Below are 14918 nucleotides of genomic sequence, written 5' to 3' on the forward strand. Positions count from 1 at the left end.
TTCCCGCATCTACTTTGTTTTAGCAATCAAGAATATTTCAGTTGTTTTTTTCCTTCTTTGTGGGGACATTGTTGATTGTCATGCCATGTTCGGGTGTACATTGTGGACGCCGTCTCTGCTCCACAGTAAGTCTTTGCTGTCGTCCAGCATTCTGTTTTTGTTTACTTTGTAGCCAGTTCAGTTTTAGTTTGGTTCTGCATAGCCTTCCCTAAGTTCAATGCCTTTTCTTAGGGGCACTGATCTTTTGTTTATTTTTGTTTAAGCATTAGACACCTTTTTACCTGCACCCTGCCTCCCGCTGTTTCCGACATCTATAAAGCAATTAGCTACCGGCTGCCACCTACTGATATGGAAGAGGCACATATTCCTGTTAGAACATCAGTAATTGCACAATTCGACCTTTTTTGTATTCATTGTTTGTCTTTTCTCCGCAGCAAACTGCAATCCTTCCTGCTGCAGCAGCAGACCTTCTTGGAGAAGTGCGAGACCTGGATGGAGTTCTTGGTGCAAACCGAGCAGAATCTAGCGGTGGAAATATCCGGAAACTACCAGAGTTTGACGGAGCAGCAAAAGGCCCATGAGGTTGGACTTTTCTAAAGAACTCCGCCTCGCATGGGTTTACTCACCAATCGTTTGTTGTGCTTCAGTTGTTCCAGGCGGAGATGTTTAGTCGCCAGCAGATCCTGCACTCCATCATCAGCGATGGACAGAGGATGCTGGAGCAGGGGCAAGTGGACGACAGGAATGAGTTCAACCTGAAGCTGGCGCTGCTGAGCAACCAGTGGCAGGGTGTGGTGCGGCGTGCCCAGCAGAGGCGGGGCATCATTGACGGGCTGATCCGCCAGTGGCAGCGCTACAGGGAGATGGTGGAGAAGCTGCGCAAATGGCTGCTGGAGGTCTGCCAGCCTGCAGAGGGCCTCCAGGCTGGCACCACCGTCCCTTTGCAGCAGGCTCGCTCCATGCTGGACGCCATTCAGGTTGGTCACGGGCAGCGTTGGGTTAGTTACTGAAAACCAGTAACTAGTTACAGCTACTAGTTACTTTAGTTCAAAAGTAACCTCAGTTACTAACTCGGTTACTGCTCGATACCGTGGTAGAGCGTAATATGTATGTGTGGGAAAAAAATCACAAGACTATTTCATCTCTACAGGCCTGTTTCATGAGGGGTTTTCCTCAATCCTCAGGAGATTTTTTTTTTGATTTTTTTTTTTTGAGGATTGAGGAAAACCCCTCATGAAACAGGCCTGTAGAGATGAAATAGTCTTGTGATTTTTTTCCCACCCATACATATATATATATATATATATATATATATATATATATATATATATATATATATATATATATATATATATATATATATATATATATATATATATATATATATATATATATATACTAGGGCTGCAACAACTAATCGATTAAATCGATTAAAATCGATTATAAAAATAGTCATCGATTCGTTGGATCTATGCTATGCGCATGCGCAAAAGCTTTTTAAAAACAAAAAAAAAACAAAAAAAAATTGGAAAAAAAAATGCTTTATTTATAAACTGCAACATGTACAAACAGCTGAGAAACAATAATCAAAATAAGTATGGTGCCAGTATGCTGTTTTTTTCAATAAAATACTGGAAAGGATAGAAATGTAGTTTGTCTCTTTTATCCGATTATTAATCGATTAATCGAAGTAATAATCGACAGATTAATCGATTATCAAATTAATCGTTAGTTGCAGCCCTAATATATATATATATATATATATATATATATATATATATATATATATATATATATATATATATATATATATATATATATATATATATATATATATATATATATATATATACTACCGTTCAAAAGTTTGGGGTCACCCAAACAATTTTGTGGAATAGCCTTCATTTCTAAGAACAAGAATAGACTGTCGAGTTTCAGATGAAAGTTCTCTTTTTCTGGCCATTGTGAGCGTTTAATTGACCCCACAAATGTGATGCTCCAGAAACTCAATCTGCTCAAAGGAAGGTCAGTTTTGTAGCTCCTTTAACGAGCTAAACTGTTTTTAGACGTGTGAACATGATTGCACAAGGGTTTTCTAATCATCAATTAGCCTTCTGAGCCAATGAGCAAACACATTGTACCATTAGAACACTGGAGTGATAGTTGCTGGAAATGGGCCTCTATACACCTATGTAGATATTGCACCCAAAACCAGACATTTGCAGCTAGAATAGTCATTTACCACATTAGCAATGTATAGAGTGTATTTATTTCAAGTTAAGACTAGTTTAAAGTTATCTTCATTGAAAAGTACAGTGCTTTTCCCTCAAAAATAAGGACATTTCAATGTGACCCCAAACTTTTGAACAGTAGTGTATATATATATATATTTTTTGGCCCCCTTTAATGCCCTTTTAGCCTTCATTTCAGTACAGTTATTGCACTGGAGAATAATACAATGTGTTGATCAACTTGCCATGCATTTGCATCACTGAACTCTGCTAAGCAATGTGCTCTACATACAACACACAAAGACAAAGATATGTTTCAAAGGGCCAATTTGTTTCAGGCCAGAACAAATTGACAAAACTATTTGAAATAGCTGCAACATAACATACATAAGTAACAAACAGCATGATAACAACATAGCTGTAAAGCAAGGAAGGCACACACTACATACTCAAAGCCTAACCAGGCGTTTTTTTCTCTCAAGGAATTGTGAAATAAAATCATGTCTGAAGCCCAGAACATTCTACACATTTCCCCAGTTTTAGTTTAGAGATAAGGAAATATTGGCCTGGCCCACTAGCATCCCTCTTTATGTTTGTGAACTTTATAGTCTATACATTTAGAGCAGGGGTGTCCAAACTTTTTCCACTGAGGGCCGCACACGGAAAAATTAAAGCATGCGGGGGCCATTTTGATATTTTTCATTTTCAAACCATAACAAAATATATGGATTTATTTATTTATTTTACCTTTAGGGGTCCCGGGGACCATAAAGGGTCTCAGTCATTAAAATGTTAAAAATAAGTCCGATTATTATTTTTTTGAAATTATTTAACACTTACAGTAAATCTCTATATCAACTTCAAGTTGATATAAAGTAATACAAATAAAAAAATTTTTTTTATGGCTTTTCTGTCAAAAACAACTTAGTTTTTTTTTATAGTAAAACTGAAATATGCAGTATTTAGTAATTAGAGCCCTAAACGATCAATAATGCAGGACACCATTGATTTTAATTCTTTCATATTTTTGAGTAATCACAGAGAAAAGATAAATAAAAAATCACTAAATATATTTGGGATCCAAAAGGTGCACCACTCATAAAGTGATACATTTTTATTAGGTTTTTCTTTTACTTTCAACACTTAAGTTACGAGATCAACTTCAGATATATCTGTCCATTTTATGCTGGAACTACTATTTTGTTTTGTTTTACGCGCTTTTGTCAAAGAAGACTTTGATGTTTTTTATATGGCTACTACACAATATATGCAATATTTACCACATAAAACATTTTAAAGTGAAATATTTGAAGTAATTGGAGCCCTGAAAATAATTCATTATAACATGGATTTTTTTTGGCCTTTTTTTTTTTTTTTGAGCAATGACAAAAAAAGAAAAAGAAAGTAAGAAAGATACTACAAGAAAACAGTTAAAATATGACAAGAATAAAGGCATAACTATAAAAGAAAAATAGTTGTGGTACTACAAGAAAACAGTTAAAATGTTACAAGAATAAAGGCATAATTTTAAAAGAAAAAAAGTTGTGATACTACAAGAAAACAGTTAAAATATGACAAGAATAAAGGCATAACTATAAAAGAAAAAAAGTTGTGATACTACAAGAAAACAGTTCAAATGTGACAAGAATAAAGGCATAACTATAAAAGAAAAAAAGTTGTGGTACTACAAGAAAACCGTTAAAATATGACAAGAACAAAGGCATCATTTTAAAAGAAAAAAAGTTGTGATACTACAAGAAAACAGTTAAAATATGACAAGAATAAACACATAACTTTAAAAGAAAACATTTTGTGATTCCACGACAATAGTTGTGATACTACAAGAAAACAGTTAAAATGTGACAAGAATAAAGGCATCATTTTAAAAGAAAAAAAGTTGTGATACTACAAGAAAACAGCTAAAATGTTACAAGAATAAAGGCATAATTTTAAAAGAAAAAAAGTTGTGATACTACAAGAAAACAGTTAAAATGTGACAAGAATAAAGGCATAACTATAAAAGAAAAAAAGTTGTGGTACTACAAGAAAACAGTTACAATGTTACAAGAATAAAGGCATAATTTTAAAAGAAAAATGACAAAAAAAGAAAAAGAAAGAAAGAAAAAAGAAGAAAAAAAACAGCCTGCATGGCAGCTTTTGTGTCAACATTGCAACTTTTTCTTGTTAGATTTCACCTCATTCCACTTTTTTTAATGTTATTTTTTATTTTTACAATAGTATTTCCAGAATGTGTGGCGGGCCGCAAATGGCCCCCGGGCCGCACTTTGGACTCCCCTGATTTAGAGTGATGTGATAATCAAACACTCTAGAAGTCTAGAATGAAAGAGTACTTAAGAAAATTGACAGAGTGTACCTTCAGTGCGCAGTGCCTCGTTAAAATCCAGCCGCTGTTGCTCAGGAGGTGAAGTGTGTCTCTCTTTACTAGCTTCGCCGAAGCATGTTGCTTTTGTAGCTGTTTCAGCAGACTTGAATTGCTAGGATAGGATCTTTGATCCAAGACACAACTTACATTGAACTAAAATGTTCTTTTCTTGGCGGTCGACAAAAGAAAAGTAGTGAGAATATCTCCATGTTAAGAAACTCGGCTTCGCCATAACGTCTTGTTAGTAAACACAGACACGCCCCCCCGCCCCACACACACATACACACACACACACACACACAGCGCGCATCTTCCTTGTCGTCTTTTCTGCAGCGCTCCAATAAAACACACTCAGATCTTCTCAGTTTCTGGCCGATACTACATAAAAAATAACGTTAAATAACGCAGTAACGCATCATGTAGTAACGGTAACTGAATATAAAAAATAACACGTTAGATTACTAGTTACCGCCGAAAGTAACGGCGTTACAGTAACGCGTTATTAGTCCCAACACTGACTTTTTCCTGTGATTCACGTCTCCTTGGTTCAGCTGAAGGAGAAGGTGCTGCAACGCCATCAGGGCAGCTACATCCTGACAGTGGAGGCCGCCAGACAACTTCTCCTGTCAGCAGACAGTCAGGCTGAGCTGAGCCTGCAGGGGGAGCTCACCGACACCCAGGAGCGATGGAAACACGCCAGCAGTTGTCTGGAGGAGCACAAGAAAGAGCTCAGCACCTTGTTGAAGGTAGACCTTGTTTTTACGTGGAAACAATCTCACATGTTACACCACCAGAACCATGTCCAGAAATGACAAGAATAAAGGCATAACTATGAAAGAAAAAAAGTTGTGATACTGAGAGAAAACAGTTAAAATGTTACAAGAATAAAGGCATAATTTTATAAGAAAAAAAGTTGTGATACTACAAGAAAACAGTTAAAATGTGACAAGGATAAAGGCATAACTATAAAAGAAAAAAAGTTGTGGTACTACAAGAAAACAGTTAAAATGTGACAAGAATAAAGGCATAACTATAAAAGGAAAAAAGTTGTGGTACTACAAGAAAACAGTTAAAATGTGACAAGAATAAAGGCATAACTATAAAAGGAAAAAAGTTGTGGTACTACAAGAAAACAGTTAAAATGTTACAAGAATAAAGGCATCATTTTATAAGAAAAAAATTTGTGATACTACAAGAAAACAGTTAAAATGTGACAAGAATAAAGGCATAACTATAAAATAAAAAAAAGTTGTGATACTACAAGAAAACAGTTAAAATATGACAAGAATAATGGCATTACTTTAAAAGAAAAAATGTTGTGATTCCACCACAATGCAGTTAATGCATAATAAAAAAAAAAGTCCTGGTAAGACACGAAAACAGTTAAAATGTGACAAGAACAAAGGCATAACTATAAAAGAAAAAAAGTTGTGATACTACAAGAAAACAGTTAAAATGTGACAAGAATAAAGGCATAATTTTAAAAGAAAAAAGTTGTGATACTACAAGAAAACAGTTAAAATGTGACAAGAATAAAGGCATAACTATAAAAGAAAAAAAGTTGTGATACTACAAGAAAACAGTTAAAATGTGACAAGAATAAAGGCATAATTTTTAAAGAAAAAAAGTTGTGATACTACAAGAAAACAGTTAAAATGTGACAAGAATAAAGGCATAACTATAAAAGAAAAAAAGTTGTGATAGTACAAGAAAACAGTTAAAATGTGACAAGAATAATGGCATAACTTTAAAAGAAAAAATGTTGTGATTCCACCACAATGCAGTTAATGCATAATAAAAAAAAAGTCCTGGTAAGACAAGAACAAAGGCATAACTATAAAAGAAAAAAAGTTGTGATACTACAAGAAAACAGTTAAAATGTGACAAGAACAAAGGCATAACTATAAAAGAAAAAAAGTTGTGATACTACAAGAAAACAGTTAAAATGTGACAAGAATAAAGGCATAATTTTAAAAGAAAAAAAGTTGTGATACTACAAGAAAACAGTTAAAATGTGACAAGAATAAAGGCATAATTTTAAAAGAAAAAAAGTTGTGATACTACAAGAAAACAGTTAAAATGTGACAAGAATAAAGGCATAACTATAAAAGAAAAAAAGTTGTGGTACTACAAGAAAACAGTTAAAATATGACAAGAATAAAGGCATAATTTTAAAAGAAAAAAGTTGTGGTACTACAAGAAAACAGTTAAAATGTGACAAGAATAAAGGCATAGCTATAAAAAAAAAAAAAAAGTTGTGGTACTACAAGAAAACAGTTAAAATGTTACAAGAATAAAGGCATAATTTTATAAGAAAAAAAGTTGTGATACTACAAGAAAACAGTTAAAATGTGACAAGAATAAAGGCATAATTTTAAAAGAAAAAGTTGTGATACTACAAGAAAACAGTTAAAATATGACAAGAATAAAGGCATAACTATAAAAGAAAAAAAGTTGTGATACTACAAGAAAACAGTTAAAATATGACAAGAATAAAGGCATAACTATAAAAGAAAAAAAGTTGTGATACTACAAGAAAACAGTTAAAATATGACAAGAATAAAGGCATAACTATAAAAGAAAAAAAGTTGTGGTACTACAAGAAAACGGTTAAAATGTTACAAGAATAAAGGCATAATTTTATAAGAAAAAAAGTTGTGATACTACAAGAAAACAGTTAAAATAGGACAAGAATAAAGGCATAACTATAAAAGAAAAAAAGTTGTGGTACTACAAGAAAACAGTTAAAATATGACAAGAATAAAGGCATAACTATAAAAGAAAAAAAGTTGTGATACTGCGAGAAAACAGTTAAAATATGACAAGAATAAAGGCATAACTATAAAAGAAAAAAAGTTGTGATACTACGAGAAAACAGTTAAAATAGGACAAGAATAAAGGCATAACTATAAAAGAAAAAAGTTGTGGTACTACAAGAAAACAGTTAAAATGTGACAAGAATAAAGGCATAACTATAAAAGAAAAAAAGTTGTGATAGTACAAGAAAACAGTTAAAATGTGACAAGAATAATGGCATAACTTTAAAAGAAAAAATGTTGTGATTCCACCACAATGCAGTTAATGCATAATAAAAAAAAAGTCCTGGTAAGACAAGAACAAAGGCATAACTATAAAAGAAAAAAAGTTGTGATACTACAAGAAAACAGTTAAAATGTGACAAGAATAAAGGCATAATTTTAAAAGAAAAAAAGTTGTGATACTACAAGAAAACAGTTAAAATGTGACAAGAATAAAGGCATAATTTTAAAAGAAAAAAAGTTGTGATACTACAAGAAAACAGTTAAAATGTGACAAGAATAAAGGCATAACTATAAAAGAAAAAAAGTTGTGGTACTACAAGAAAACAGTTAAAATATGACAAGAATAAAGGCATAATTTTAAAAGAAAAAAGTTGTGGTACTACAAGAAAACAGTTAAAATGTGACAAGAATAAAGGCATAACTATAAAAAAAAAAAAAGTTGTGGTACTACAAGAAAACAGTTAAAATGTTACAAGAATAAAGGCATAATTTTATAAGAAAAAAAGTTGTGATACTACAAGAAAACAGTTAAAATGTGACAAGAATAAAGGCATAATTTTAAAAGAAAAAGTTGTGATACTACAAGAAAACAGTTAAAATATGACAAGAATAAAGGCATAACTATAAAAGAAAAAAAGTTGTGATACTACAAGAAAACAGTTAAAATATGACAAGAATAAAGGCATAACTATAAAAGAAAAAAAGTTGTGATACTACAAGAAAACAGTTAAAATATGACAAGAATAAAGGCATAACTATAAAAGAAAAAAAGTTGTGGTACTACAAGAAAACGGTTAAAATGTTACAAGAATAAAGGCATAATTTTATAAGAAAAAAAGTTGTGATACTACAAGAAAACAGTTAAAATAGGACAAGAATAAAGGCATAACTATAAAAGAAAAAAAGTTGTGGTACTACAAGAAAACAGTTAAAATATGACAAGAATAAAGGCATAACTATAAAAGAAAAAAAGTTGTGATACTGCGAGAAAACAGTTAAAATATGACAAGAATAAAGGCATAACTATAAAAGAAAAAAAGTTGTGATACTACGAGAAAACAGTTAAAATAGGACAAGAATAAAGGCATAACTATAAAAGAAAAAAGTTGTGGTACTACAAGAAAACAGTTAAAATGTTACAAGAATAAAGGCATAATTTTATAAGAAAAAAAGTTGTGATACTACAAGAAAACAGTTAAAATGTGACAAGAATAAAGGCATAACTATAAAAGAAAAAAAGTTGTGGTACTACAAGAAAACAGTTAAAATGTGACAAGAATAAAGGCATAACTATAAAAGAAAAAAAGTTGTGGTACTACAAGAAAACAGTTCAAATGTGACAAGAATAAAGGCATAACTATAAAAGAAAAAAAGTTGTGATACTACAAGAAAACAGTTAAAATATGACAAGAATAAAGGCATAATTTTAAAAGAAAAAAGTTGTGATACTACAAGAAAACAGTTAAAATATGACAAGAATAAAGGCATAACTATAAAAGAAAAAAAGTTGTGATACTACAAGAAAACAGTTAAAATATGACAAGAATAAAGGCATAACTATAAAAGAAAAAAAGTTGTGATACTATAAGAAAATAGTTAAAATGTGACAAGAATAAAGGCATGACTATAAAAGAAAAAAAGTTGTGGTACTACAAGAAAACAGTTAAAATATGACAAGAATAAAGGCATAACTATAAAAGAAAAAAAGTTGTGGTACTACAAGAAAACAGTTAAAATGTGACAAGAATAAAGGCATAACTATAAAAGAAAAAAAGTTGTGGTACTACAAGAAAACAGTTAAAATATGACAAGAATAAAGGCATAACTATAAAAGAAAAAAAGTTGTGATACTATAAGAAAACAGTTAAAATGTGACAAGAATAAAGGCATAACTATAAAAGAAAAAAAGTTGTGATACTACAAGAAAACAGTTAAAATATGACAAGAATAAAGGCATAACTATAAAAGAAAAAAAGTTGTGATACTACAAGAAAACAGTTAAAATATGACAAGAATAAAGGCATAACTATAAAAGAAAAAAAGTTGTGGTACTACAAGAAAACAGTTAAAATGTGACAAGAATAAAGGCATAACTATAAAAGGAAAAAAGTTGTGGTACTACAAGAAAACAGTTAAAATGTGACAAGAATAAAGGCATAACTATAAAAGGAAAAAAGTTGTGGTACTACAAGAAAACAGTTAAAATGTTACAAGAATAAAGGCATCATTTTATAAGAAAAAAATTTGTGATACTACAAGAAAACAGTTAAAATGTGACAAGAATAAAGGCATAACTATAAAATAAAAAAAAGTTGTGATACTACAAGAAAACAGTTAAAATATGACAAGAATAATGGCATTACTTTAAAAGAAAAAATGTTGTGATTCCACCACAATGCAGTTAATGCATAATAAAAAAAAAAGTCCTGGTAAGACACGAAAACAGTTAAAATGTGACAAGAACAAAGGCATAACTATAAAAGAAAAAAAGTTGTGATACTACAAGAAAACAGTTAAAATGTGACAAGAATAAAGGCATAATTTTAAAAGAAAAAAGTTGTGATACTACAAGAAAACAGTTAAAATGTGACAAGAATAAAGGCATAACTATAAAAGAAAAAAAGTTGTGATACTACAAGAAAACAGTTAAAATGTGACAAGAATAAAGGCATAATTTTTTAAAGAAAAAAAGTTGTGATACTACAAGAAAACAGTTAAAATGTGACAAGAATAAAGGCATAACTATAAAAGAAAAAAAGTTGTGATAGTACAAGAAAACAGTTAAAATGTGACAAGAATAAAGGCATAATTTTAAAAGAAAAAATGTTGTGATTCCACCACAATGCAGTTAATGCATAATAAAAAAAAAGTCCTGGTAAGACAAGAATAAAGGCATAACTATAAAAGAAAAAAAGTTGTGATACTACAAGAAAACAGTTAAAATGTGACAAGAACAAAGGCATAACTATAAAAGAAAAAAAGTTGTGATACTACAAGAAAACAGTTAAAATGTGACAAGAATAAAGGCATAATTTTAAAAGAAAAAAAGTTGTGATACTACAAGAAAACAGTTAAAATGTGACAAGAATAAAGGCATAATTTTAAAAGAAAAAAAGTTGTGATACTACAAGAAAACAGTTAAAATGTGACAAGAATAAAGGCATAACTATAAAAGAAAAAAAGTTGTGGTACTACAAGAAAACAGTTAAAATATGACAAGAATAAAGGCATAATTTTAAAAGAAAAAAGTTGTGGTACTACAAGAAAACAGTTAAAATGTGACAAGAATAAAGGCATAACTATAAAAAAAAAAAAAAAGTTGTGGTACTACAAGAAAACAGTTAAAATGTTACAAGAATAAAGGCATAATTTTATAAGAAAAAAAGTTGTGATACTACAAGAAAACAGTTAAAATGTGACAAGAATAAAGGCATAATTTTAAAAGAAAAAGTTGTGATACTACAAGAAAACAGTTAAAATATGACAAGAATAAAGGCATAACTATAAAAGAAAAAAAGTTGTGATACTACAAGAAAACAGTTAAAATATGACAAGAATAAAGGCATAACTATAAAAGAAAAAAAGTTGTGATACTACAAGAAAACAGTTAAAATATGACAAGAATAAAGGCATAACTATAAAAGAAAAAAAGTTGTGGTACTACAAGAAAACGGTTAAAATGTTACAAGAATAAAGGCATAATTTTATAAGAAAAAAAGTTGTGATACTACAAGAAAACAGTTAAAATAGGACAAGAATAAAGGCATAACTATAAAAGAAAAAAAGTTGTGGTACTACAAGAAAACAGTTAAAATATGACAAGAATAAAGGCATAACTATAAAAGAAAAAAAGTTGTGATACTGCGAGAAAACAGTTAAAATATGACAAGAATAAAGGCATAACTATAAAAGAAAAAAAGTTGTGATACTACGAGAAAACAGTTAAAATAGGACAAGAATAAAGGCATAACTATAAAAGAAAAAAGTTGTGGTACTACAAGAAAACAGTTAAAATGTTACAAGAATAAAGGCATAATTTTATAAGAAAAAAAGTTGTGATACTACAAGAAAACAGTTAAAATGTGACAAGAATAAAGGCATAACTATAAAAGAAAAAAAGTTGTGGTACTACAAGAAAACAGTTAAAATGTGACAAGAATAAAGGCATAACTATAAAAGAAAAAAAGTTGTGGTACTACAAGAAAACAGTTCAAATGTGACAAGAATAAAGGCATAACTATAAAAGAAAAAAAGTTGTGATACTACAAGAAAACAGTTAAAATATGACAAGAATAAAGGCATAATTTTAAAAGAAAAAAGTTGTGATACTACAAGAAAACAGTTAAAATATGACAAGAATAAAGGCATAACTATAAAAGAAAAAAAGTTGTGATACTACAAGAAAACAGTTAAAATATGACAAGAATAAAGGCATAACTATAAAAGAAAAAAAGTTGTGATACTATAAGAAAATAGTTAAAATGTGACAAGAATAAAGGCATGACTATAAAAGAAAAAAAGTTGTGGTACTACAAGAAAACAGTTAAAATATGACAAGAATAAAGGCATAACTATAAAAGAAAAAAAGTTGTGGTACTACAAGAAAACAGTTAAAATGTGACAAGAATAAAGGCATAACTATAAAAGAAAAAAAGTTGTGGTACTACAAGAAAACAGTTAAAATATGACAAGAATAAAGGCATAACTATAAAAGAAAAAAAGTTGTGATACTATAAGAAAACAGTTAAAATGTGACAAGAATAAAGGCATAACTATAAAAGAAAAAAAGTTGTGATACTACAAGAAAACAGTTGAAATATGACAAGAATAAACACAACTATAAAAGAAAAAAAGTTGTCATACTACAAGAAAACAGTTAAAATGTGACAAGAACAAAGGCATAACTATAAAAGAAAAAAAGTTGTGGTACTACAAGAAAACAGTTAAAATGTGACAAGAATAAAGGCATAACTATAAAAGAAAAAAAGTTGTGGTACTACAAGAAAACAGTTAAAATGTGACAAGAATAAAGGCATAATTTTAAAAGAAAAAAAGTTGTGGTACTACAAGAAAACAGTTAAAATGTTACAAGAATAAAGGGATAATTTTAAAAGAAAAAAGTTGTCATACTACAAGAAAACAGTTAAAATGTGACAAGAACAAACACATAATTTTAATATAAAAAAAGTTGTGAATCTACAAGAAAACAGTTAAAATGTGACAAAAACAAAAGGCATAATTTTAAAAGAAAAAAGGTGTGATATTACAAGAAAACAGAGAAAATATGACAAGAATAAACACTTAACTTTAAAATAAAAAAAGTTGTGAATCTATAAGAATACAGTTAAAATGTGACAAGAACAAAGGCATCATTTTAAAAGAAAAAAGGTGTGATATTACAAGAAAACAGAGAAAATATGACAAGAATAAACACTTAACTTTAAAATAAAAAACAAGTTGTGAATCTACAAGAAAACAGTTAAAGTATGGCAAGAATAAACACATCATTTTAAAAGAAAAAAGTTGTGAATCTACAAGAAAACAGTTAAAATATGACAAGAATAAACACATAATTTTCAAAGAAAAAAAGTTGTGAATTTACAAGAAAACAGTTAAAATGTGACAAGAACAAAGGCATAACTATAAAAGAAAAAAGTTGTGATACTACAAGAAAACAGTTAAAGTATGGCAAGAATAAATGCATAATAAAACAAATCCTGGTACAACAAGAATACAGTTCAAATATTACAGGGAAAATCATAATATATAAAAAAACCTTGTATTACAAAAATAAATGTTATGGTTTCATGAAGAACAAAAGTGTATTCTTCTGACTAACACCCCTAATAACACAATCAGATTCCATCAAATGATGGATTACAAATGTGAGATTGTTGATGGATAGCTTTAAAGGGACAATGACCTGCTGTTGTATGCCGACAACAGGACTGGGAAAGATGTGACAAAGGTATCGGACAGTGATTGTTTGTTTACCTGCTGTTGTATCGGACAGTGATTGTTTGTTTACCTGCTGTTGTATGCCGACAACAGGACTGGGAAAGATGTGACAAAGGTATTGGACAGTGATTGTTTGTTTACCTGCTGTTGTATGCCGACTACAGGACTGGGAAAGATGTGACAAAGGTATCGGACAGTGATTGTTTGTTTACCTGCTGTTGTATCGGACAGTGATTGTTTGTTTACCTGCTGTTGTATGCCGACTACAGGACTGGGAAAGATGTGACAAAGGTATCGGACAGTGATTGTTTGTTTACCTGCTGTTGTATGCCGACAACAGGACTGGGAAAGATGTGACAAAGGTATCGGACAGTGATTGTTTGTTTACCTGCTGTTGTATGCCGACAACAGGACTGGGAAAGATGTGACAAAGGTATCGGACAGTGATTGTTTGTTTACCTGCTGTTGTATGCCGACAACAGGACTGGGAAAGATGTGACAAAGGTATCGGACAGTGATTGTTTGTTTACCTGCTGTTGTATGCCGACAACAGGACTGGGAAAGATGTGACAAAGGTATCGGACAGTGATTGTTTGTTTACCTGCTGTTGTATGCCGACAACAGGACTGGGAAAGATGTGACAAAGGTATCGGACAGTGATTGTTTGTTTACCTGCTGTTGTATGCCGACAACAGGACTGGGAAAGATGTGACAAAGGTATCGGACAGTGATTGTTTGTTTACCTGCTGTTGTATGCCGACAACAGGACTGGGAAAGATGTGACAAAGGTATCGGACAGTGATTGTTTGTTTACCTGCTGTTGTATGCCGACAACAGGACTGGGAAAGATGTGACAAAGGTATCGGACAGTGATTGTTTGTTTACCTGCTGTTGTATGCCGACAACAGGACTGGGAAAGATGTGACAAAGGTATCGGACAGTGATTGTTTGTTTACCTGCTGTTGTATGCCGACAACAGGACTGGGAAAGATGTGACAAAGGTATCGGACAGTGATTGTTTGTTTACCTGCTGTTGTATGCCGACAACAGGACTGGGAAAGATGTGACGAAGGTATCGGACAGTGATTGTTTGTTTACCTGCTGTTGTATGCCGACAACAGGACTGGGAAAGATGTGACAAAGGTATCGGACAGTGATTGTTTGTTTACCTGCTGTTGTATGCCGACAACAGGACTGGGAAAGATGTGACAAAGGTATCGGACAGTGATTGTTTGTTTACCTGCTGTTGTATGCCGACAACAGGACTGGGAAAGATGTGACAAAGGTATCGGACAGTGATTGTTT

The 14918-nt window shown here is 31.1% G+C and overlaps 1 protein-coding gene across 11 annotated transcripts in view; it reads left to right on the top strand.

Moving 5' to 3' along the window:
- syne1b (spectrin repeat containing, nuclear envelope 1b) overlaps positions 1 to 14918 on the top strand; it is a 318672-nt gene that overhangs the window by 252544 nt on the left and 51210 nt on the right. For all 11 annotated transcript variants that reach the window (XM_062043168.1, XM_062043169.1, XM_062043173.1 and 8 more), the window contains 3 exons: positions 435 to 582; positions 648 to 977; positions 5166 to 5360. In XM_062043168.1, the coding sequence (XP_061899152.1) occupies positions 435 to 582; positions 648 to 977; positions 5166 to 5360 (673 nt within the window). The remainder of the gene's footprint in view (positions 1 to 434; positions 583 to 647; positions 978 to 5165; positions 5361 to 14918) is intronic.

This window comes from Entelurus aequoreus, linkage group LG03 (genome assembly GCF_033978785.1).
Source record: "Entelurus aequoreus isolate RoL-2023_Sb linkage group LG03, RoL_Eaeq_v1.1, whole genome shotgun sequence".
In the NCBI taxonomy this organism is placed as follows: Eukaryota; Metazoa; Chordata; class Actinopteri; order Syngnathiformes; family Syngnathidae; genus Entelurus; species Entelurus aequoreus.